The sequence below is a fragment of the Schistocerca serialis genome, chromosome 6 (assembly GCF_023864345.2).
Source record: "Schistocerca serialis cubense isolate TAMUIC-IGC-003099 chromosome 6, iqSchSeri2.2, whole genome shotgun sequence".
Classification (NCBI taxonomy): domain Eukaryota; kingdom Metazoa; phylum Arthropoda; class Insecta; order Orthoptera; family Acrididae; genus Schistocerca; species Schistocerca serialis.
The window spans coordinates 605,037,383-605,060,956 of NC_064643.1; the positions used below are offsets into that span (position 1 = coordinate 605,037,383).

General features: G+C 41.6%; 1 protein-coding gene and 1 long non-coding RNA gene across 2 annotated transcripts in view; one reads left to right on the top strand and one right to left on the bottom strand.

Moving 5' to 3' along the window:
* Positions 1 to 23,574, bottom strand: part of LOC126483604 (tubulin beta chain-like) — an 85,966-nt gene that overhangs the window by 47,502 nt on the left and 14,890 nt on the right. Inside the window, exon 3 of the mRNA XM_050106639.1 lies at positions 13,923 to 14,278. Within this exon, the coding sequence (XP_049962596.1) occupies positions 13,923 to 14,278 (356 nt within the window). The remainder of the gene's footprint in view (positions 1 to 13,922; positions 14,279 to 23,574) is intronic.
* LOC126483605 (uncharacterized) overlaps positions 13,476 to 23,574 on the top strand; it is a 117,273-nt gene continuing 107,174 nt past the window's right edge. The window contains exon 1 of the long non-coding RNA XR_007587742.1: positions 13,476 to 13,515. This is a non-coding gene — a long non-coding RNA (uncharacterized LOC126483605). The remainder of the gene's footprint in view (positions 13,516 to 23,574) is intronic.

Genomic DNA, 23,574 nt, shown 5'->3' on the forward strand with positions numbered 1-23,574 from the left:
AAAGCTATTTCTACACGAGTCTCTTGGGCGCAATCCACATATAACTCTTAAAGCTCACTTCTGAGCAATGAACACTTTTCTTGCTAATGGCTCATTACCCCAAAAAATAATGCCGTAGTCAACGAGTGAGTGAAAATAGCCATAGTATGCCACTTTTGCAGTGTTAGGTTCAACATGTGTAGTGATAACCCATAAAGAATACATAGCAGAGCTAAGCCTCTTGCAGACATCTATAATATGAGGGTCACGCCAAAAGAAATGCACACTACTTTTTTTTTAATCCATCTTTTATTCTACATGTTTGAAAGTCTTACAGTGTGTAGATACATCCTTTAGGAACAATATTTTCATTTCTCCACATAATTTCCATCCCTCTCAACTGCTTTACGCCATCTTGGAACCAGCGCCTGTATACTCGCACGGTAAAATTCTGGACCAACCTTTGGAGCCACTGTTTGGCAGAGTGCACAAGGGGGTCATCATCTTCAAACCTTGTTCCACGAAGAGAGTCTTTCAGTTTCCCAAAGAGATGATAGTCACATGGAGCTAGGTCAGGACTGTAAGGCAGGTGTTTCAGTGTTGTCCATCCAAGTTTTGTGATCGGTTCCATGGTTTTTTGACTGACATGTGGCCGTGCCCGAACATTGTCATGCAATAGCAAAACATCCTGCTTTTGCCGATGTGGTTGAGCATGACTCAGTCGAGCTTGAAGTTTCTTTAGTGTCGTCACATATGCATCAGAATTGATGGTGGTTCCAGTTGGCATGATGTCCACAAGCAAGAGTTCTTCGGAATCGAAAAACACCGTAGCCACAACTTTTCCTACAGAAGGTGTGGTTTTGAATTTTTTTTTTCTTGGGTGAATTTGCATGATGCCACTCCACTGATTGCCTCTTCATCTCTTGCCTCTTCGTCTCTGGTGAAAAATGATGGAGCCATGTTTCATCACCTGTCACAATTCTTCCAAGAAATTCATCTCCACCATTCTCGTACTGTTCCAAAAGTTCGCTGCATACCGTTTTTCTTGTTTCTTTGTGAGCCTCTGTCAACATCCTTTTTTAACGCCAACACTTCCAGTATTCTGCAAACACTTCCTTCCCCTATCCCAACGTAGCGTGATAATCTGTTCAATGTGATGCGTCTGTCAGCAGTCACCAATTCATTAACTCTCTGCACTTTGTCTGGAGTGTGTGCAGTACGAGGCCTGCCGCTGCAAGGACAATCCTCTCAATACTGCCGTGTCCGCTTTCTTTACGCAACCTGCTTGCCCACCGACTAACTGTACTGCGATCGACAGCAGCATCTCCATACACCTTTTTCAACCTCTTGTGGATGTTTCCCACTGTCTCGTTTTCACAGCACAGGAATTCTATGACAGCACGTTGCTTCTGACGAACGTCAAGTGTAGCACCCATCTTGAAGACATGCTGTGACAGCACCACTCATGGGAACAAGTTGAACTAAGTTTGAAAACAAGCGGGAAGGATGTATCTACACACTGTAAAACTTTCACACATGCAGAACGAAAACTGTATTTTTACAAAAATAGTGTGCATTTCTTTTGGAGTGTCCCTCGAATGTTAAGACCAGTTTATGTTCTTGTCAATGTGCACTGCAAGAAACTTTGCTGTTTCCATTCTTTCTATTGGCTGATTACCACATGTCACACTTATCTCTCTCTCTCTTTTTCTTTTTTTGTTCAGAACTAAATAAAGCTGGTCATACTGGAATTTAATGAGAGACCATTCACCTTGAACCAATTAACCACATCTGAGAGTACATGATTAATGGATTCCTCAAGATTATTATCTGTTCTACTGCTCTTAAAAGTTGTGGTATCATCAGCAAATAAAGTAAATTTATATGACAGGCTTGTACATGATGGTAGATCATTTATAAAAATCACGAATAATAGTGGCCCAAGAAATGAGCTCTGAGGCACTCCACATGTAATGGAACTCGATTCAGAATGTGAGGAAAACATCACATACTCCATCTGAGCTATTCAAGACTACTTTTTGTTTTCTGTCTTGGTGATACAACTGAAGCCAATTGCCTGCAACAGCACTTATTCCTACTAATTTTGCTTTTTGCAAGAGAATGTGGTGATCAACACAGTCAAACACTTTAGACAAATCACAGAAGACACCAAGTGCTAGCATTTTTCAGTAAGGTTTTCTAGGACTTCATTTGCAAGTGCATAGATTGCACCTTCTGTTGAACGGCCCTTTTGAAAGCCAAACTGGCTCTTGCTGAGAACTTTATTCTTCATGAGATGATCAGTAATTCTTACATGTATTAGCTTTTCTAGAATGTTAGAGAAAGCTGTCACCAAAGAGATAGGTCGCTAGTTAGTTCAGTTTATCACCCTTTTTGTACAGGGGATTCACAATGGCATACTTAAGTCTACTGGGAACAACACCTTTCTGAAGGGAAGCATTGAAAATATGACAGAGAATGTCCATTATCCACACACAAGAATATTTCAATAAATTACTAGAAATATTATCAACCCCTGCAGAGTTCTTACTTTTTAGAGACATGATGATTTTTTGAATTTCATCTACAGTGACAGGATTAAGGTACACTTCTGAAATTGTGTTTGAAGATACAGCTCGACAAAGCTGACCACGTTCGAAGTCCGTCAGGTCTGTGGAGTGCCCCATTCTGCTCTCTCACCATGTCAATGACTACTGAGATCCCTGATATGGAGTATCTGTGCAGTAGGTGGCAGCACAATGCACCTAATATGAAAAACATATGTTTTTGGAGGTGTCCGGATACTTTTGATCACATAGTGTACATTTGTTAAATTTATGACTTAATTTTTGATTTTTAAATATATACTGTCACTTTTCAGAAGTGTTTTGGCGCAGGACTGAATACTCCAAGGATCAAGCAACTCCAGTTATCGCTTCCAGCGTATCTACAGTGATGGCTGGAGAGAGATAGGCTTAATTATGAAATTGAAGTACGAATGTGTGAATGTCGGTAGTACATCTTCTTGCTTGTTAAATGGTATACCTGCTAATTTTCAGTTATAAAATGTAAACAGTTTTGTGTGCTTGGGTATGATTTCAAATGGCTCCAAGCACTATGGGACTTAACATCTAAGGTCATGAGTCCCCTAGACTTAGAACTACTTAAACCTAAGGACATCACACACATCCATGCCCAAGGCAGGATTCGAACCTGCGACAGCAGCAGCAGCGCGGTTCTGGACTGAAGCGCCTAGAACCGCTCGGCCACAGCGGCCAGCGGGTATGATTTGTACATACTTAGCTGGTAACGTAATTTCTCACTCGCTGCATTAGCTTCCACAAGAATACATAGCTGAATAAGTGTTTAAGGGTTAAATTCAAATGATTTTTAATTAACAGACACCATCGTCTCTGTTACGGCGTATCGACAAGCGACGGCACGAAGACGAGAACGCAAGAGCAGAGAAGGCTGTGAGACGACGTAAGCCAATAGCCTGCTACCTAGGACGGCACCACAACAGGAGTGGCCCCTATCCGAAGAAAATATAAGCGCCGCTCCTGCCAGCCTCGGCCGCACAGTACTAGAAGTACTATACTGACACTAGCAGAGAGGCCTGATGAGGAGTGATACTTTTTTGTAATAAAAACTTATGTGATTTGCTTGAATTGTTGTATAGCCATCTAAGAAGGCAGCAAGTATCCTTATGGCATCCAATAGGAGGCGAGTGGGCAGGACCCCACAGTACCCTTTCAACAAAACGAAATGTAAATAGTTTCTAAAATTTGGCAATGTTCCCTTCTTTTTTCATGCAGGTGACTTTATGCTCAACTTTGACCTTGAACGACACATCAGCTTGATTAGTTACATCATAGCGAGTAGAAAAGACATTGCTCACATATCCATCGAAAGGCCTCCTCAATGTTCTTATGCAGGTGGAAAATATAGTCGCGGTAAAACTCCGTGAGGACAGCATTAAACAAATTCGGAAGGAGTTGAAGTCTTCAAAAACTCCCAAGACTGCCCGGAAACTATCCAAACTAGCTAACAACTGATGTCTACTGAGGTAATTTAATTCAATCCATCTAATTTTCACATGATTACATGCACGTTATGAATGAATAAGTTCGTTTGCAGCGTTTGGCGTAATAACATGTATTTCCGTGGGTCACACTGACGTGTCGCGGCGGAACCTGTGAACTAGCGGAGACGACAAACTTTTTCTTCTACTCACTATGGTTACATATTAATTGAATGTGGAGCAAATTAATATGCAGCATTATATTAATCAGTTTTAACAAACGAAAACGATAATTAGTCTAATCAGTACATAATAATTAAATGAATATGTAAGATGCTTATTTCAACTTTGGCGTTCGCCCTAAGATATCTTCACCCATGCCTAGGTTAGATAAACCCTCTTGGGATATGTGTACCCCGTTTCCTTACCACTGCTTTAGCTCACTTAATTAAAGCACTACAGACTGATTTCACTCACTCAGAAGAATAAAGGGATGGATAGCTAGAAACACTAAAGAGTGAAAGCCATGACTTCGAATGAGGCAGAACAGTAGATCGAGGGGAAATAGGTCTGTCTTATCCACGACCTAAGGTCCAAGCTGAGAGGGGCGTTAGAGGCTCCATAATTGGAAGGTGTCTATACTGAACGTGTAGCAGTAACGACCGCTGACAGGGCGTCCAGTTGCAAGATTTGTATACAGTGCGTATCAATTAGTAGCGAAAACTGACGGGGTTTCGATTTGTTAAAGGTACATGGTTGCTGCACTTGAGAAACCATTGGGCAGCGGGTGGTCAGCCTCGCAACCATCACTCCTAAATTCGATTTTCATAAACCGAGTTTCAGGTATCGCTAGTGGTTGGTCATGCACCTTGATTCTGAAGTGCGGCCTGAATTAATCTTCCACAGTCTGTTATTCCCTCCCATGTAAACGCTATACCGTTTTTGAAACGTCCTTGCTTTAAGAAAATGTCGGGTAATCTCGACGGAATGACTTTGAGCAACCAAGGAGAAGAAATACAGTAAAACTTGCTCAAATCGGCACGTGTATAATTCGGAGATCTGCTTAAATCGTACAAGAGCCGGCCGCGGTGGTCTAGCGGTTCTGGCGCTGCAGTCCGGAACCGCGGGACTGCTACGGTCGCAGGTTCGAATCCTGCCTCGGGCATGGGTGTGTGTGATGTCCTTAGGTTAGTTAGGTTTAAGTCGTTCTAAGTTCTAGGGGACTTATGACCTAAGATGTTGAGTCCCATAGTACTCAGAGCCATTTGAACGTACAAGTATTTCAGTCCCGATGCATTCAGTGCACTTTTGTATGCTGACTTTTTGCATAAAGCAGGACGCGGAAACGGAAATCAAATCTTAGAACATACTTAATAATTCATTGTATAATGCGGAAAAGAGCCTATGCAGTACTACTGTATTACAACTCATTAGTTATTCACGACTCTACAAGGACGTTACTTTTAATACATCTGTTAAGCCGCGCAAAACCAGGAAAAGAGGTCCAGCGCAGCGCTGCGTTGCTGGTGTGGACCTAAAACCTAAAACCGCGCCGCTCTGTGCAACAACGAATAAGTTACGCTCAGTGTCAGTACAGTGCATCAGTTCGGTTCGTTCGTCAGCGCCCTATTTGTTGGCTTTCTCGTTTTCCTCATTATTGACGCATCTCGTTTTCCTCATTATTGGAACATTGTTGCGTCTCTACCAACAATCTTCTGCAACGTGCGCAGTGAAAAAGGTGGTATTGTTCCGTTAAACAATGGCTTTACCTGGCAATGTCATTATTTTCTGCCAGTTTCAGTTGACTAGCACTTTAACCTTTAACTGGGGAGGTGAGCATTCATAACGTAACTAGGGACGTGGGGTGTTCACAGCACCCTACATAAATACGATACTGAGGTTTCGATTGTTTTCTTAAGTGGTTTATTATACAATAAACATTGTATTTAGTCTTTTATTAATTCATTTAAGTACAGTTTTAATCACTAAGGTACACGAATAATTATCCGTAACTGATAAATCAATAACCTGTGTGAAATGGTTTCAAAAGTTCGTATACATACTGTTTTTCAAATTAATCAAACAAGAAAAGCTTCAACCATTTTAAAATTAGAGAGAGGTATTAACAGACAAAGCAACAGACATATTTATATAACTTAAAACAATCATTCATGTCAAAAGCCCACAGAAAAATCACATTTCAACACTGAACATTTACTGCAGATGTTTTTCATATGATTTAAAAACAAAAATTGGTTACAGTTGCAACAGAAGAACTTGATTTTTGTCAGCATTTCTTGGACAAACTGTGCATCTTCCTAATGTGCGTTTATTACTTTGAACTGCTGGAATAAACTCTTCTGTATTTGAGATCTTAGCTGCCTTCAGCCGGATGGATCTTGGTACAGCCCAATTTGAAGCTCTTTTTAAAACCTGAGGATGCACAAGCTCCTGCCCCACCTGTGTTAATTTTTGCCTTCTTTTCGCAGCAAAACTGGGGATGTTGCTCTTCATTATAACTTGAGCATTAATGCAAGCAATATCTACCATCCGAAAGAACACCGCTAATGGCCATCGTTTTGTGGTTCTTGCTATGGTGTATTTGCACACAACTTGTGACACAGTGTGAACTCGACCTTCTGTAAGGTTGTAGAAGGTAATGATCTCAGGTTTCTCTCTGTCACGTCAATACTCTTGGAATTTCGATGCATTGTTGACAGCAGTATAACATTTTTATCTTTTTTAGGAACATATGAAAGGCAAGTGATGTCCCCTCTGTAAGCAAAAATTGTATTTGCAGTTTCTCTCCCTTTTATGACGGTCAATTCAGTAGGAGGCTGAGGCTTCTTTTTGCTCATTGTGCCAACAAGTGTTAGCCGCTTTTTCAGTAATTCTTCAGCGAGCAAGATAGTAGTGTACCAGTTATCTGTTGTTATATTTCGTCCAGCTCCTTGAAGCCCCTCAGTAAGCCTCAAAACGACGTCTTTACCTGAATTAGTAACTTGGGAAGGCCCTTCAGACTGTTTTCCCCCATACACTTCCATCTGAGATGGATACCAAGTCCTTGCATCACATAATGTCTGCATTTTTATTCCGTATTTAGCTGGTACGAAATTACACCAAAAGGGACATTTACCTCTAAAGGGAACCTGTTGTTCATCAAGTGTGGCATAAGGCTGTATGCATTTCTGCTGTTTTCGTTGAACAAGGTGAATACTTCCCGTACTGCAGCCATTTTATCCAGTTCCTTACGTTGCCCTCTATCATGAATATTATCAAATCCCAAACACCTCATAAGGAACAAAAATCTGTCCAGTGACATATAGTGTGAAATATTTCTACTCCTAGTCCCTGTGAAGAAAACAGATCTTGTAAATTCATTTTAGCTGCTCTATAAGAATCAGCAATTATAAATAGCCCAATGAAAGATCGAATTTCTATTACATCTGTTTTCCGGCATCTATTTTTGTTCTTGAAGAAGGCCTCAATGCGATCAATATAAAGGTTGGTGCACTCTTCTATCGAGAAAATTATTTGCTCATTTGTGAACACATAAAGCATTCTACAGCAGTCTTTCAGTTTTAGCAATTAGTTTGGTACCAGGAAGCTGAGTTACTATATTTTGCTTCCTTGTTCTAATACTATTAGGATTAGATGTAGTCATCCATTTAGTTACTTTATCCTTACCAAGCACAAACCTCTCAGGTGTTGTTGGAAAGGAGGAAGCCAGATCTTCACTAGCATCATCAGATTGATCACTTGCAGTTGCATGATCGCCTTCTCCGCACTGTTCTTCTTCATTATCATCCGAATCTTCAAACTCTGGAATCTCACAGTCTTCATCTTCATTAAAAACTTCCTCCTTCTAAGACGTCTCTGCTTCTCATATCACATCATGATGTACACTACTCAACAATGGAAGTCGCACTACTAGGTAGGTGGCGTGTTATGAGCACCCTAGCGCTGGCCGCTGTGGCCGAGCGGTTCTAGGCGCTTCAGTCCGGAACCGCGCGACCGCTACGGTCGCAGGTTCGAATCCTGCCTCGGGCATGGCTGTGTGTGATGTCCTTAGGTTAGTTAGGTTTAAGCAGTTGTAAGTCTAGGGGACTGATGACCTCAGATATTAAGTCCCATAGTGCTCAGAGCCATTTGAACCATCCTGGCGTTTTAAAACTTGTTGTGTACAGTACTGCGTACTTTTAAAAACACGAACAATGGTTTCGCAACAATGTGCATACCTTGGAACAAAGGTAAAAAGGCGCTCAACAGTGTGACCAACATGTTTCACTAAATACCAGTAAACTTTTACACCTGGGAAGCTGTGAACATCCCACATCCCCAGTTAAAGGTTGAGATGCTGTAACATGATGTGGAACGAACGGGATCTGTCGTCAACACTAACGAAACGATTAATGTAATCGAGGCGAGTGAGAAAGATAAACTCTCCGTTTGCGAAATTATGTTGCGTTCCAAATGCGGTAAAACACAAATTTATGAAACTATAAGAAACAAGAATAAGATTATATTGGCGTTTCCGACCTCAGCGCTGTATTTGAATACGCATGCCTATACCAGTTTCTTTGGCGCTTCGAAATTAGGATTCTCTGAAAGATATTTTGCTAATGTCTGACGGTGGAAATTGTATTTCACGCTCCTCAACAATTTGCTTAGGAAGCACTGGTCCAGAGTGCGATGACCTGAGTTATATCTTGTACTCCTATTTCGATTTACAGGTAGTAAACATAAAAATTCCCCCTGTGTTCATGGCACGTTTTGCATTTAATAACCATTACCGTTGCAGTTACATAATCCCAGTTCTCCTGATAAGTATACTTAAAATGCCGAGCCTGTCTGTCGCAAAGTGTTCTAAAACATTCCTGTCACTTGGGGGCAGTCGAATTAGTTGTTCGATTTTCGAGACAGTTATGGGAGAATGCCTTCAGCAATGTTGCATGAGACTGTGTTATGTTGTTGGGAAATGTGCAAATACCCCTGGAAAAAAACTATGTAAACCCAAGTAACATTCAATTATTAGCACATGACCATGGTATTTCACTGCTAACAAACTTATGTAGCGTAGTCGCAATATTTAACTACCATTGCAACAATCTGGTTGCTCATATGAACACTTAATTACTAACCTGCGTCCTATTTCAACAAGGTAGCCTGAGTCTGTTTCTAACTCACCAGACTTAATAGTTCTATTGAAAAATAATGGAACTTTTTACCCAAGCTTCGACCAGACTCCAGAACACCTTCATTTTTCACTGTAATTTTAATACATTCATAAAACAAGATACTGTACAGCACAAGCCTTCTCTAAATTATAACCACTGCAGTAAGTGCCTCGTAATTCTGCACAAGCCGTCTCCAAATTATCATCACACGCAAGCTACATTAGTGCTACTACTGACACTTACGAAATGCGGAAATTTATTACTGTACATAAATATGCACATAATGACTTTGACTTTTGAATTATAGAAGTCTTATTCTGCTTCGTATTCTTGATTTTGTCCAGTATTCCCGTGGTTGTTGCCATGTTAATCCTTTCTCCCTCGTGATAGTCTTACAAGTTCTAATGTGTTTCCTCGGAAGCACCGACTTGTAACAGCAACAGAAACTTAAGAAGATGCTTAGGTTCTGTTCTTTCCAGAGCCCACCTTTAACTTCATGTTTTATTGTAAATAAAATTGTGGAGTACGTCCAATAAAAGTACTGCTGACTAGTTGGTTTTAATTGTCCCAGTCATCAGTGAAATTACACTGGTGTGCAAAATTTAAGAACGAAAGTAACTTTCGCTAAGTAACGTTGTTTAATGAAATCTGGACCAAGAAAATACGCTATGAGGCGTATGTAAAGGGCACTTTCCTCCTAAGACAATAATTATACTTGAGTCGCCGCTATGCTGAACGTGCCCTTATATGGCGAGAAGTGCGAACACTTAATGCACCCAGTAGCACTGTTAAACACGATCGTTTTGGTAGTTGCAAGATCCCCTCGCTTCTAAACTGATACTGTTATTACCCAGCTTAGCCGCGAGCAGATTCTTCATTGGCGCACTGGATGTCTGTCAGTTGAAGCTAATTATCTGAAATTGCTGTCGATCAACTTTGGGGTATCTAGTTACTCGAAATTAACATTCAGAATGCCGTATTATCACTTTTATTCCTATTAGATCAATAATGAAACACTCGTGTCACAAACTACTCGTAACGGAGAGCATGGCTACCGTCGAACAATACAGGGAGAGCTCTTAACGCCGACTGCCGACTTCGGCGCGCAGTCCGTATCTCTTACTAGTTCCGTCACAGTTCGTGGATTTCCGATCAAGTTCGTACTTACTAAGATATGCATTTGTTAATGAATTTTAACGAGGCAAAATTATGATAAATAGTTTTAAACATCCAGAGGCTCCTCCTTGTATTCATGTTGTCATAAATGACTTTAATTATTAAATATAAATAAACAAAATCGGTGACTTTGGCGCCAAGATGGCGGTACTTCCCGTCATGTATATTTCCGAGGCTGACGCTTGTTCCTACGGTCCAGCGCCGAGCCCCACCCCACTAAACGCGACATACGGTCGCTTCGTCACCTAGCCAGCCAGCGTGGGAAGTGCTCTCCGATTCATGGCCGGCTACGGACTACCGCACTTCGTAACTATCGTGAATAAATCAATAAGAGACAATAATTTATTAAAACTGGTAAAATTGTCTTCCTCACGTAAGAGGCACATTACATAGTCCAGATGTTATGGCATGGGAGAGGCATAATGTTGCATGGGCATACTGACCAAATCTTTGAACACGGTGCAGTCATCAGTCAATATTGTTATCACATTGCACTCCTTCCCCATTCCAGGGGTGCATACGGCCCTGACTTGACTTTTATTGATGACAATGTGTGACCGCATCGAAGAGCGCAGGTGGAGGAACTGTTGGAACTAGAGGATATTCGGTGAATGGACTGGTCTGACCGTTCCCCCGATTTTAATTCCATCGAGCATCCATGGGATGCGGTAGAGACATATTGCTGCACGTCCACAGTCACTAACGACCATTCTGCAGTTGACCGCGCTGGTGGAGGAATGGCACGCCATACCACAAGAACTCCTTACCAACCTTGTGCCAGCATGGGTGCACGTTGCAGACCACGCACACGCACTGCTGTCCGTGGTGATCGCACACTCGTTAAGAATCATGTACCGCCTTTTGTAATGACTGAGGGACCATCATTAATTACGGTGACTTAGTGCTGTTATTGTCTTTGAATACGAGGGGCGTTTAAAAAGTCCGTGCAAAGTCCGAGAGATGGCACCACCGGCACGTATCGAGGTCATGTTTAGTTAGCAGCATCTTTGGAAAGAACGCACACCAAGTTTCAGCCATATTGGTCTATTTCTTTGTGTTTGGCGTTCGTGTGAATCAAGGAAGTCGAGTGATTGTCAAAAAATGGACGAAAAAGGATTTCTTGTGGTGATTAAACATTACTTTATGAAAGGCAAAACGCCTCAGGAGACTAAATAGAAGTGATGAAAATTACGGTGACTCTGCACCTTCGATTAGAACAGTTTTTAGTGGTTTCAAAATTTTCGGAGTGGCCATATGGGCACAAGTGAAGCTGAACCTTGTGGACGCCCTGTGGAGGTTACGACTCCAGAAATGACTGATAAAATTCATGATATGGTGATGGATGACAGAAGAGTTAAAGTGCGTGACATTGCTAGTGCTGTGGGCACCTGGAATGAACGGGTACATAATATTTTGCATAAACATTTGGACATGAGAAAGCTGTCCGCAAGGTGAGTTCCGCGATTGCTCACGCTTGACCAAAAACGGAATGGTGTGAAGTGTTGCAAGGATTATTTGCTGCTGTTCAGGAAGAATCCGCAGGGTTCAAGAAGAATCGTCACTGTGGATGAAACATGGACACATTACTATACTCCTGAGACCAAACAACAAGGTTAGACACTGGACTCGCGTTCGGGAGGACGACGGTTCAATCCCGCGTCCGGCCATCCTGATTTAGGTTTTCCGTGATTTCCCTAAATCACTGCAGGCAAATGCTGGGATGGTTCCTCTGAATGGGCACGGCCGACTTCCTTCCCCATCCTTCCCTAATCCGATGAGACCGATGACCACGCTGTCTGGTCTCCTTCCCCAAAACAACCAACCAACCAAACAACAATCCAAACAATGGGTTACCAAGGGAGAATCTGCACTGAAAAAGGCAAAGACCATTCCTTCAGCCAGAAAGGTTATTGCGACTGTCTTTTGGGATTCGCAAGGGATAATCCTCATCGACTATCTGGAAAAGAATAAAACTATTACAGGTGCATATTATTCATCCTTATTGGACCGTTTGAAAACCGAGCTGCAAGAAAAACGCCGGTTATTGGACCGCAAAAACGTCCTTTTCCACCACGACAATGCACCAGCATACACCTCAGCAGTTTTGGTCGCAAAATTAATGGAACTAGGATTCCAATTCGTTTCACATTCCCCCTATTCCCCAGACTTTGTTCCCCAATTTGAAGAAATAGCTGGCGGGACAAAGAATTTAATCAAACGAGGAGGTGATTGCAGCAGCTAATAGCTATTTAGCAGACTTGGACAATTCCTATTATTCGGAAGGGATCAACAAATTAGAACAGCGTTGGACGAAGTGTATAAGTCTAAAAGGAGACTATGTCGAAAAATAAAAACGGTTTACCCCAAACACGTAATTAGTTGTTATTTTTGCACGGACTTTTCAAACGCCACTCATAAAAGTGTCATCTGTAGCCGCGCTTAGTGGCTGCGCGGTTTGAGGTGCCACATCACGGATTGCGCGGCCCCTCCCGCCGGAGGTTCGAATCCTCCCTCGGGCATGGGTGTGTGTGTGTTGTTCTTAGCGTAAGTTAGTTTAAATAGTGTGTAAGTCTAGGGATTTGGTCCCTTAGGAATTCACACACATTTGAACATTAGTTTTTTGCATCTCTATTTGTCTCCTCGCGTATTTCTGTCAATTACCTTCCATCAATTACCTTCTGTAACATACTGTAGCAGTTTTTTCTATGTGTGGCCCGAGTTTCATCGAAGTAAGTTACATACATGTTTTGCACACCAGTGCAGATTCAAGCTATAGTTGAGGAGAAGCACAGGCGTTAAAAAATTAAAAAAAAATGGAAGTTATCATTACGATGTAGTCTGAAATAAAGTTTTGTGCATCATAGTTGTGAATACTTTGTACTTGACGGTTATAACTGACATCTCTGCTAATGTACAAACACTAGCCTCTTCACAATAGAATGACAAGACCTCATTGGCTTGATTGTGAGCAAGTCAAGCAATGTCGTGCTATTCCTGCAGCTCCTGAGGCTGACGGTTGTGATCCATAGCTTGATGATTAATCCTAGATTAGATTGAACGCATCATTCCTTCTTTATAGGTTTGTTGCGAGATTGATTAACACTAGCCTCTTCGTGTTACAGGTGTCACTAAGGTAATGGTGAAGCTGCAATCAACACGAAGGTTGGTTTTAACACCACAGTGATTCACTAGGCTTGCTTCTATTAGGCGTGGTATTCTCGTTGCCTTCCTCTAATCTTTGAGCTGACTTACCCATTTAGTTGTATGAGGACGTACAATTTAACGCGGATTCCGAACTACGGTTAAGTTGGCATTTTCCACATCAACAAACGCTGCCAGAAGTGAAAAGTTGCAGATTAAAGTCCTTGGACTGACTAGGGTATTACCGAAGACCTCTGGATCAGTAGTCTGGAACTTTAAAAGAGCCACCGACTGACATGTGCTTTTAAGTAGTGAAAAATCCTACCGCCTAAACAGAAACCTTCGGTGAGGGTGGGGTGTAGGATTGGTTGGGGATGTTTCCGACAGTTTGGGCCGCCGTGAATGTAGAATTTAACTTAGGAGCTTACCTTAGGCGATGGCACGACGCTGAAGGTGTTCATAATGCGGTCGGGGTACTCCTCCCTGATCTTGGCAATGAGCAGCGTCCCCATGCCGGAGCCGGTGCCGCCGCCCAGAGAGTGGGTCAGCTGGAAGCCCTGGAGGCAGTCGCAGTTCTCCGCCTCCTTCCTGACCACGTCCAGCACGGACTCGAGCAACTCGGCGCCTTCTGTGTAGTGACCCTTCGCCCAGTTGTTGCCCGCGCCGCTCTGTCCGAACACGAAGTTGTCCGGACGGAAGAGCTGACCGAAGGGGCCAGATCGTACTGAGTCCATCGTTCCAGGTTCCAAGTCCACAAGAATGGCACGTGGCACGTACTTTCCTCCTGCGGAAAAAAGGCAAAAATAATGTATACTGAAAAAGTAGATTCTCTTGGTAAGAATACTATACTTATAGATATATACTATACATATACTACTTTTGGTAAAAGTAGTATATCCAGGGTGTATACACGGACAAGGAAAACAAATGTCCGGATTTTTCCCGGATTTCCCGGTTAAAAACACACTTTCTCCCAGGTGAAAATACACTTTTTCTCTGCTAAGTGACAGTATACTTTTCCTCAAAACTGTAAAACTTATCAATCCTTTGAATGATAATGGTTTTATACACTGGCATAGAATTTCTCAGCCGTTTAGAACACGAAACTCAGAAAAAAGGCCATGTATACTGCATATTTTCGTATTACGAAAGTATAAATTCGAATTCCACCAAACACCACATGTTACTTTCCGAAACATTGAAATCGAGATTGCGATGTGCTTTTGTAAGCCAGTCACAGCTCGTATCACGTGATTTCGACAGCCGATACAGCGGATATTCAGAGCTTAAGACACGTGATGTAGTCAGCTAATAGCATTAGCGCTGATAAGTGGCGCATACACACAAATAGGAAAAGTTACTGGTGTAAATTAATATACGTGGTGTTGCTACAAGAAAAGCAAAGCTTTCACATATAATAATGGTCTCGACGATTAATAAGCTGCAAGAGAAGCTAAACTTTCACGTATGATGTTGATTTTTTTTTTTTTTTCGCGTGTTACACTTTAAGTTACATCACACAAATGTGCCAGTAAAATTTTTAATACCGACATAAATGTCTGATCTTCTGGGCTCGAATTTTTTTCTAAATTGTCGTCCTCAAATAGTTGATTTTACAATGAGAGTCAAACGCTCCGTGATTTAAGAAATTCATCGCACATTCTCGCACTTAGTTCATCTTGCGTAAAAGGAAATTTACTTTGAAAGTAACGCTTTTCAATCAATCAATCGCAATATTTTCCCGCGATCTGTTAGAAAGAGGTTCGTTTCAGCGGTTGCCAGAGAGCGCCAGATAACAGTCGTCACTGCGCTTGCGCAGCTACGATGACGCAGGAAGCCCGTATGTGCGTACGTGTAAAACATTAAAAGATCTTACATTATGTCATAAAAGAAACAAGACATCAGAGGAATTTCTTGAACCGTACTAAAATGCATAATTCGGCTTAAAGTGCACATTCGTAAGTCCAGATTCGGTTGTAAATTTTCTTGGAGTATCAGTACTGTAGTATCTCATTTTTGGTTCTTTATTATGGCATAATGCCATACGTGCTAGAAGATGAAAGCATGCTCTTTTGAAATGCAGTGAACAGTTGAAACTAGCCAATAGTGTGGAATTAAACACTTCGTTTCAAGCCCGCATCTCGTGGTCGTGCGGTAGCGTTCTCGCTTCCCACGCCCGGGTTCCCGGGTTCGATTCCCGGCGGGGTCAGGGATTTTCTATGCCTCGTGATGGCTGGGTGTTGTGTAATGTCCTTAGGTTAGTTAGGTTTAAGTAGTTCTAAGTTCTAGGGGACTGATGACCATAGATGTTAAGTCCCATAGTGCTCAGAGCCATTTGAACCATTTTTTGAACTTCGTTTCAAATAAATTGACTGCCTTAGCGGAAAGGTTAATAAAGCCATATTTCTTTAGCAAACCGACAAAAATAACTTCACTGTTCAGCAAGGCGATTAATGCTTGATTGAAATTGCCGCCAGGGGCAGATACCCCGGTTTGCTGCCAGTGAATACGGCAGTTTGTGCGCGCCAGTAAAATTTTTCCGGGTACATCTTGGTGCCTGCCAAGCGGCCAAAAGCGGGATAAGGTACATGCGCGACTCAACTGCGCATACGCATGGGCCCGCTCGCAACTGCTCACACGAATCTAAAGTAAAAAGTTGTGACGACATGCTCATCGGAGGCAATTTGTTATGAAGCATTGCATAGTCTTCCTAAAGCCTTTGACACATTTTGCTACTGGCAGACACTTGTATGAGCACTCTGTTTTGTTGCGTACATGGTGCAGTTCCTTCGAACTTAGGTTTTATTTTAGTTTTTTCTCACATTCATGTTTTATTGCTGCAGTATTATTCTGCAGTAGCGGGATGCAGTCATATCCTTTGTTAGAGTATTATTTCTTACCAGTAAAAATTACAAAAATTTAACTGAAAACTAAAACAAAAAAATATCCTGGAATTCTAAAATATTCCCGTGTTTTTCCCGTTTTTCTCCCGGATGAAAAAATTCCCGGATTTTTCCCGAATCTCCCGGTTGTCCCGGGTCGTATACACCCTGATATCTCTAACGAGCTAAAATTATATTTCGTTCAGAACTAAATAATCATTAGCCAACTACGTAAAGAGAAAGTTTACTAAATATTCACAAAGGTTGACATTACATTTTAAGTCGAAATATCCTCTTGGCTTAATAATGCTTTGGCAAGCGATAAACTAAAACGTCCTGCCGCCGACGAGGTCATTAGAGAAGGAGTAAAGGATGAGGAAGGAACTCAGTCGTGTCCTTTCAAAAGGAATTGGGGTCTAGAAGGATTTCCGATACGAGTTGTTGGCTTTGGTGAGTGCCGTAAATCCATGGTGTCTCGCCACCGTTTGGTGTATATCTTCACAGTTTGTTGAGTTTTACAAAGCCAGCGAACGTGAAAGACAAAAAGGTAAAAAAAAACTGGTTGTGGTGACACTGATAAGTAGCTTAGCCCGACCTCTAGGTAGCAGTTTGGTTGTGATAATTAAAAAACCTGGTTGTGGTGAAAAACAGACGACTCATATCGAACTTTCCTCTATGTCCGGGAATTAACCTACTTTTGTCTTGATTACTTTAGGTGAACTAGAGGTGGTCTAAGTTTGTTCAAATCAAATGGTTCAAATGGCTCTGAGCACTATGGGACTTAACTTCTGTGGTCATCAGTCCCCTAGAACTTAGAACTACTTAAACCTAACTAACCTAAGGACATTACACACATCCATGCCCGAGGCAGGATTCGAACCTGCGACCGTAGCGGTCGCGCGGTTCCAGACTGTAGCTCCTAGAACCGCTCGGCCACCCCGGCCGGCTCCTAAATTTGTTCTGCGATGCGAGTTTAGCGGGCTTGCAGCTGCATTATAAAGCAAACTTACAGAACAGCGCGACTGTTAAATCGTCTATTATATAAATTAAGGGCAATAAATTAATCCTTAATGATAGTGTCGTGCATGTTGAAACAAAATACAGAAAAATGTTTTCCATATAAAAGCTGTTCGGGTTTTGAGATTCGCATGTGTTTATGCTTCATAATATTTCTCTGGCTTCAGAGGCCAAAACTGTCAAATGCAATAGCTTCGGAGACATTATAAGTTCTAAACAAGACGCTGAGTGCTATTTTAATAAAGCACTATAACCAAAGACATATTCAACGAAGGGCTGAAGACGGAAGCTGCCCCCTCCCCCTAAAAAGAGAAAAAGTTCACAAATCAAACTCGCTTCCTGCCCTGCCGAACAACCAGACCTATGAATTCCGTACAACTTGAAAACCAAGGCATATAATGGATGCTGAATTGCCATACCCTGAGCCATCTCTCGTGAAATTATATACTTACTACATCACAAATGAAAAATAATATTGTCCATACACACTATTCATGCCCCAAAAGAATCTGGAGCTAACAAACAATGGAATAAGCACACTTTCAATAATAAAATTTCTAAAGTTCAAGTTTTTGGTGAAATATCAAAATGCTTCGAAATTAGGCCTAAAGCAGGCCTGAGCCAGGGAATGGACTATCTCGATTTTCATTCAATTGCGTTTTGGAGAAAGTAAAACGAGTGGGGAAAAAGAACAGAAGAAAAGGGAATAAATAAAGTGAAACTTGGAAGAAATTGTTTGGGAACCTTCAAACTGACTGCTTAATTTTCGCTCATGGTTTAGCAATCTTAGAAGAGAACCTACCATAAGCAACGAAAGTGATAAACATACTCCAAGTAGCAGAAAAAAGTAGCAGGAACAGCTAGATCACAAATTTCGTTTGGCAAAATTGTATACATGACCAACGGATTAAAGCTGCACCAAAGTATGTGGGATCATAATATATAGACGAATAATCTATACAAAGCAGCTACCATAAATAGAGACATAAAAGACTGAAATTTCATTTCACTTAACAAAGAACATGTACAACAGATATTGCTCGTCTACTAAAACAAAACTGAGGAACTACAATGTGATGATTAAAAACGGGTGTCTTTAAGTCTCCGAATGCCTTACCATGATCAAAGCCTACATATGGAGAAGAAATAGAAAAGAATAATTCGAAAATGTTTGGGTCCAAAGTACGAAAATGGGATTTGACAACTGAGAAGCAGCACCGGAATGTATGAAAAACTGGGAATAGATACTCTGAAAAGGTGGAGGATTACATTTCACGGTCACTGAAAAAGAATGGATAACGAGCGACTGACAAAAAAAATCCAAATTCTTTCACAAAATCCGAATTTCATGGTTTATAGAAATTAAGAAAGATATACAGGAGTTGGGAATAACAGACAGACTAAGAAATAGAAAACAAACATGAATTCAGGGAGAAGAAACAAAAAAATCAAGGGTTTCCAGAAGAAGAAACAAACGAATAGAAGAAAGACTGGGCAGAAGAAAGAACAACAGAGAGCAAGAGTGACAAAAACATTGGCATGCCAAAAAGAGGAAAAGAATATGGTGTCATAACTCAGTTGTTTCACATCGTCCTGAGTTAGACAAATTCGAATAATAATAACAATGATGATGATGATAATCGTCCATGAATATACACTACTTAAGTGCTGTTTAGATGCAAATCTAGATTTGGCGGGGGGGGGGGGGGGGATAATTGATACACCCACTCGTTCCTCAAGAATGTGGTTTTGGAAGGATTCACCAGTTTCTTGTGGTGAGAAAATCGCTGTCCACGCATATTTTCTTTGTCATAAGAAACAAAAAGTAGGCCATATATCAGGTAATGTGATACTGACTTGATATTCTTTGATACGCTGTATGGCGGATGGCATTGTCATGGGCTGAACGATGTGAGATTTTAATTTGCCGGATATAGACTGGGAGACTCAAACGTTCATAACGGGTGGCAGGGACAAAGAATCCAGTGAAATTTTTTTAAGTGCTTTATCTGAAAACTGCCTTGAGCAGTTAAACAGAGAACCGACTCGTGGCGATAACATAATAGACCTTCTGGTGACAAACAGACACGAACTATTTGAAACAGTTAACGCAGAACAGGGAATCAGCGATCATAAAGCGGTTACGGCATCGATGATTTCAGCCGTAAATAGAAATATTAAAAAAGGTTGGAAGATTTTTCTGTTTAGCAAAAGTGACAAAAAGCAGATCACAGAGTACCTGACGGCTCAACACAAAAGTTTTGTCTCAAGTACAGATAGTGTTGAGGATCAGTGGACAAAGTTCAAAACCATCGTACAATATGCGTTAGATGAGTATGTGCCAAGCAAGATCGTAAGAGATGGAAAAAAAGCCACCGTGGTACAACAACCGAGTTAGAAAATTGCTGCGGAAGCAAAGGGAACTTCACAGCAAACATAAACATAGCTAAAGCTTTGCAGACAGTGTAGTGTGAGGAGGGCTATGCGAGAGGCGTTCAATGAATTCGAAAGTAAAATTCTATGTACTGACTTGGCAGAAAATCCTAAGAAATTTTGGTCTTATGCCAAAGCGGTAGGTGGAGCAAAACAAAATGTCCAGACACTCTGTGACCAAAAGGGTACTGAAACAGAGGATGACAGACTAAAGGCCGAAATACTAAATGTCTTTTTCCAAAGCTGTTTCACAGTGGAAGACTGCACTGTAGTTCCTTCTCTAGATTGTCGTACAGATGACAAAATGGTAGATATCGAAATAGACGACAGAGGGATAGAGATACAATTAAAATCGCTCAAAAGAGGAAAGGCCGCTGGACCTGATGGGATACCAGTTCGATTTTACACAGAGTACGAGAAGGAACTTGCCCCCCTTCTTGCAGCGGTGTACCGTAGGTCTCTAGAAGAGGGTAGCGTTCCAAAGGATTGGAAAAGGGCACAGGTCATCCCCGTTTTCAAGAAGGGTCGTCGAACAGATGTGCGGAACTATAGACCTATATCTCTAACGTCGATCAGTTGTAGAATTTTGGAACCCGTGTTATGTTCGAATATAATGACTTTTTTGGAGACTAGAAATCTACTCTGTAGGCATTAGCATGGGTTTCGAAAAAGACGGTCGTGTGAAACCCAACTCGCGCTATTCGTCCACGAGACTCAGAGGGCCATAGACACGGGTTCACAGGTAGATGGCGTGTTTCTTGACTTCCGCAAGGCGTTCGATACAGTTCCCCACATTCGTTTAATGAACAAAGTAAGAGCATATGGACTACCAGACCAATTGAGTGATTGGATTGAAGAGTACCTAGAAAACAGAACGTAGCATGTCATTCTCAATGGAGAGAAGTCATCCGAAGTAAGAGTGATTTCAGGTGTGCCGCAGAGTGTCATAGGACCATTGCTATTCACAATATACATAAATGACCTTGTGGATGACATCGGAAGTTCACTGAGGCTTTTTGCAGATGATGCTGTGGTGTATCGAGAGGTTGTAACAATGGAAAATTGTGCTGAAATGCGGGAGGATCTGCAGCGAATTGACGCATGGTGCAGGGATTGGCAATTCAATCTCAATGTAGACAAGTGTTATGTGCTGCGAATACATAGAAAGATAGATCCCTTATCATTTAGCTACAAAATAGCAGGTCAGCAACTGGAAGCAGTTAATTCCATAAATTATCTGGGAGTACGTATTAGGAGTGATTTAAAGTGGAATGATCATATAAAGTTGATCGTCGGTAAAGCAGATGCCAGACTGAGATTAATTGGAAGAATCCTAAGGAAATGCAATCCGAAAACAAAGGAAGTAGGTTACAGTACGCTTGTTCACCCACTGCTTGAATACTGCTCAGCAGTGTGGGATCCGTACCAGATAGTGTTGATAGAAGAGATAGAGAAGATCCAACGGAGAGCAGGGCGCTTCGTTACAGGATCATTTAGTAATCGCGAAAGCGTGCTTTTGTTGAAGTTTCGAGAACATACCTTCACCGAAGAGTCAAGCAGTATATTGCTCCCTCCTACGTATATCTCGCGAAGAGACCATGAGGATAAAATCAGAGATTAGAGCCCGCACAGAAGCATACCGACAATCCGTCTTTCCACGAACAATACGAGACTGGAATAGAAGGGAGAACCGATAGAGGTACTCAAGGTACCCTCCGCCACACACCGTCAGGTGGCTTGCGGAGTGTGGATGTAGATGTAGAAGTTTTCCGATGCTGTTTCTAATTTCGTAGATGAATGGGGAAAAACATTTTGTACACCATTGAGTACTAACTGTTCTACATTATAATACAATGGTCGCGACACGTCTAGCGCAACCAAAGAAATAAGCGGTCATTTCCAAACACCAAAACAGTTGATTGCTGCTTAGTGTCCTGCTTGTAAGAATATATGCAAGTTTTCTCTCCTGAAACGGTATTTTTTTCCAAACATCGAAATGTTCATGCAGAACCGAATGTACTGGAATCTTCGATATCCGTATGAATGTCCCAACGACCTTGTTTAGTAGATATTAACGAAATTCATTGCTGAAGTAAACATGACGAAATTCTGCAAACCAATTATAAACTATTTCTTAAGATGGCTAATAATCAAAGGTTTAACGAAGCGATTCGGAAGCATTGTCATCCAGCGGTAACTTTTTAGAGAAATTCCAGTAACTGTGTATTTGAACACTTACGCTACACAGGCTCCTCGGCCAATATTTTGGGCTGCCATTGTTTTAATAATATTGAATGACAAATTTTACAACTTCAGTAGCATAGCATCACAAAAGCACCATCTACTGCTGTGCTTGAGCACGACTCGAACGGGTCCAGAAGCGTACGTCACAGCTTGAGAAATCTCGAGTCGTAATCGATCTTTCGGTGGCCTCACGACTTAGTGACATCTGTTGGTATATCTCCACGATGGGACTTGTCACTGTATTTTATTCTTGTGATCGCAATTTCAGGTAGTATAATGTGGTGTATTTCGTTTATTAGCCATTTAATTCTTGATTAAATTTCTTTGTTGGTTCATATTAAATGTTACCATCACTTCTTCAAGCTGATTAAAAGCTAAACATATGAGCCTACTTGGCAAAACATGACAGTCTCTAATAATCGAATGAAATATTGCACTGAGTCCGCATCCAAGCAATATTTTTTTTAAGGACAGCGTTTTTGCCACTGATTGTTGGCGTAACTTAAAAACCAGCCTAAACGTTTGTATATCGTCCGTAATACCGCCTAAGAATTCTTTTCGCAGGTTTGATGATCAAACGCAACAGGATTTAATGCTAATTCCTCCTGTGTTTCACTAAGAGCAATAGCCTGGTGTGGCGAGTTCGTAGTTTATCGCCTGTGATTTTGCGCTCGTGCCGCGCGAGTCAAATATTGTTCGAGCAGGCTCGATACGGTATCGACTGCTGCGGCATATCGGGAAATCTCGAGCCCGTTCGAATGCGAGTATCATTGTTCAGCCCTAGTGCATCTGTTGGTCTTTTGTAAAAACTTGGAGACTATTAGACTCCCCACCAGCACAGTCTTCGCCGGAAGACTGTATGCCGTTCCGAAATGTTGCGGATACACTGTGAACTGACGCAAAAAGAAACTCAAGATTTCTGCTAAGAAAAAACAAAAAATCTCTCGCCCATTCGTTGACCATACATGCTGTTTCCTTTCAGTTAAATACTGAGGAGGTTTGCACATGAAGGTCTCCGGATCTTGTACCTTGAAGAGTTTGAAATACATTTTGGGGAAACTTTATGCGGAAAAGTTCCTTTTATAGCAAAATTCCACCTGAAGTGCGCCAATTTAACTTTAGGAAATGGCATTAGCGTTGGAGAGAATACGTATTTCAACTGCCCAGTGGTAGGCACAAAAAACAGGTCACTTTTGCAGCCAGCTTGCTTCAGTTGCTGCAAAACCTATTTCATATGCTAGAAACTGCGATGGGTAATAAACAGCACTGTCACTGTTGTGCTCCATAAATAGGATCAATTGTTCTTAGCTAAGATGCTTGAGAATTTTACAAAAAAATGGTTCAAATGGCTCTGAGCACTAGGGGACGTAACATCTATGGTCATCAGTCCCCTGGAACTTAGAACTACTTAAACCTAACTAACCTAAGGACAGCACACAACACCCAGTCATCACGAGGCAGAGAAAATCCCTGACCCCGCCGGGAATCGAACCCGGGCGCGGGA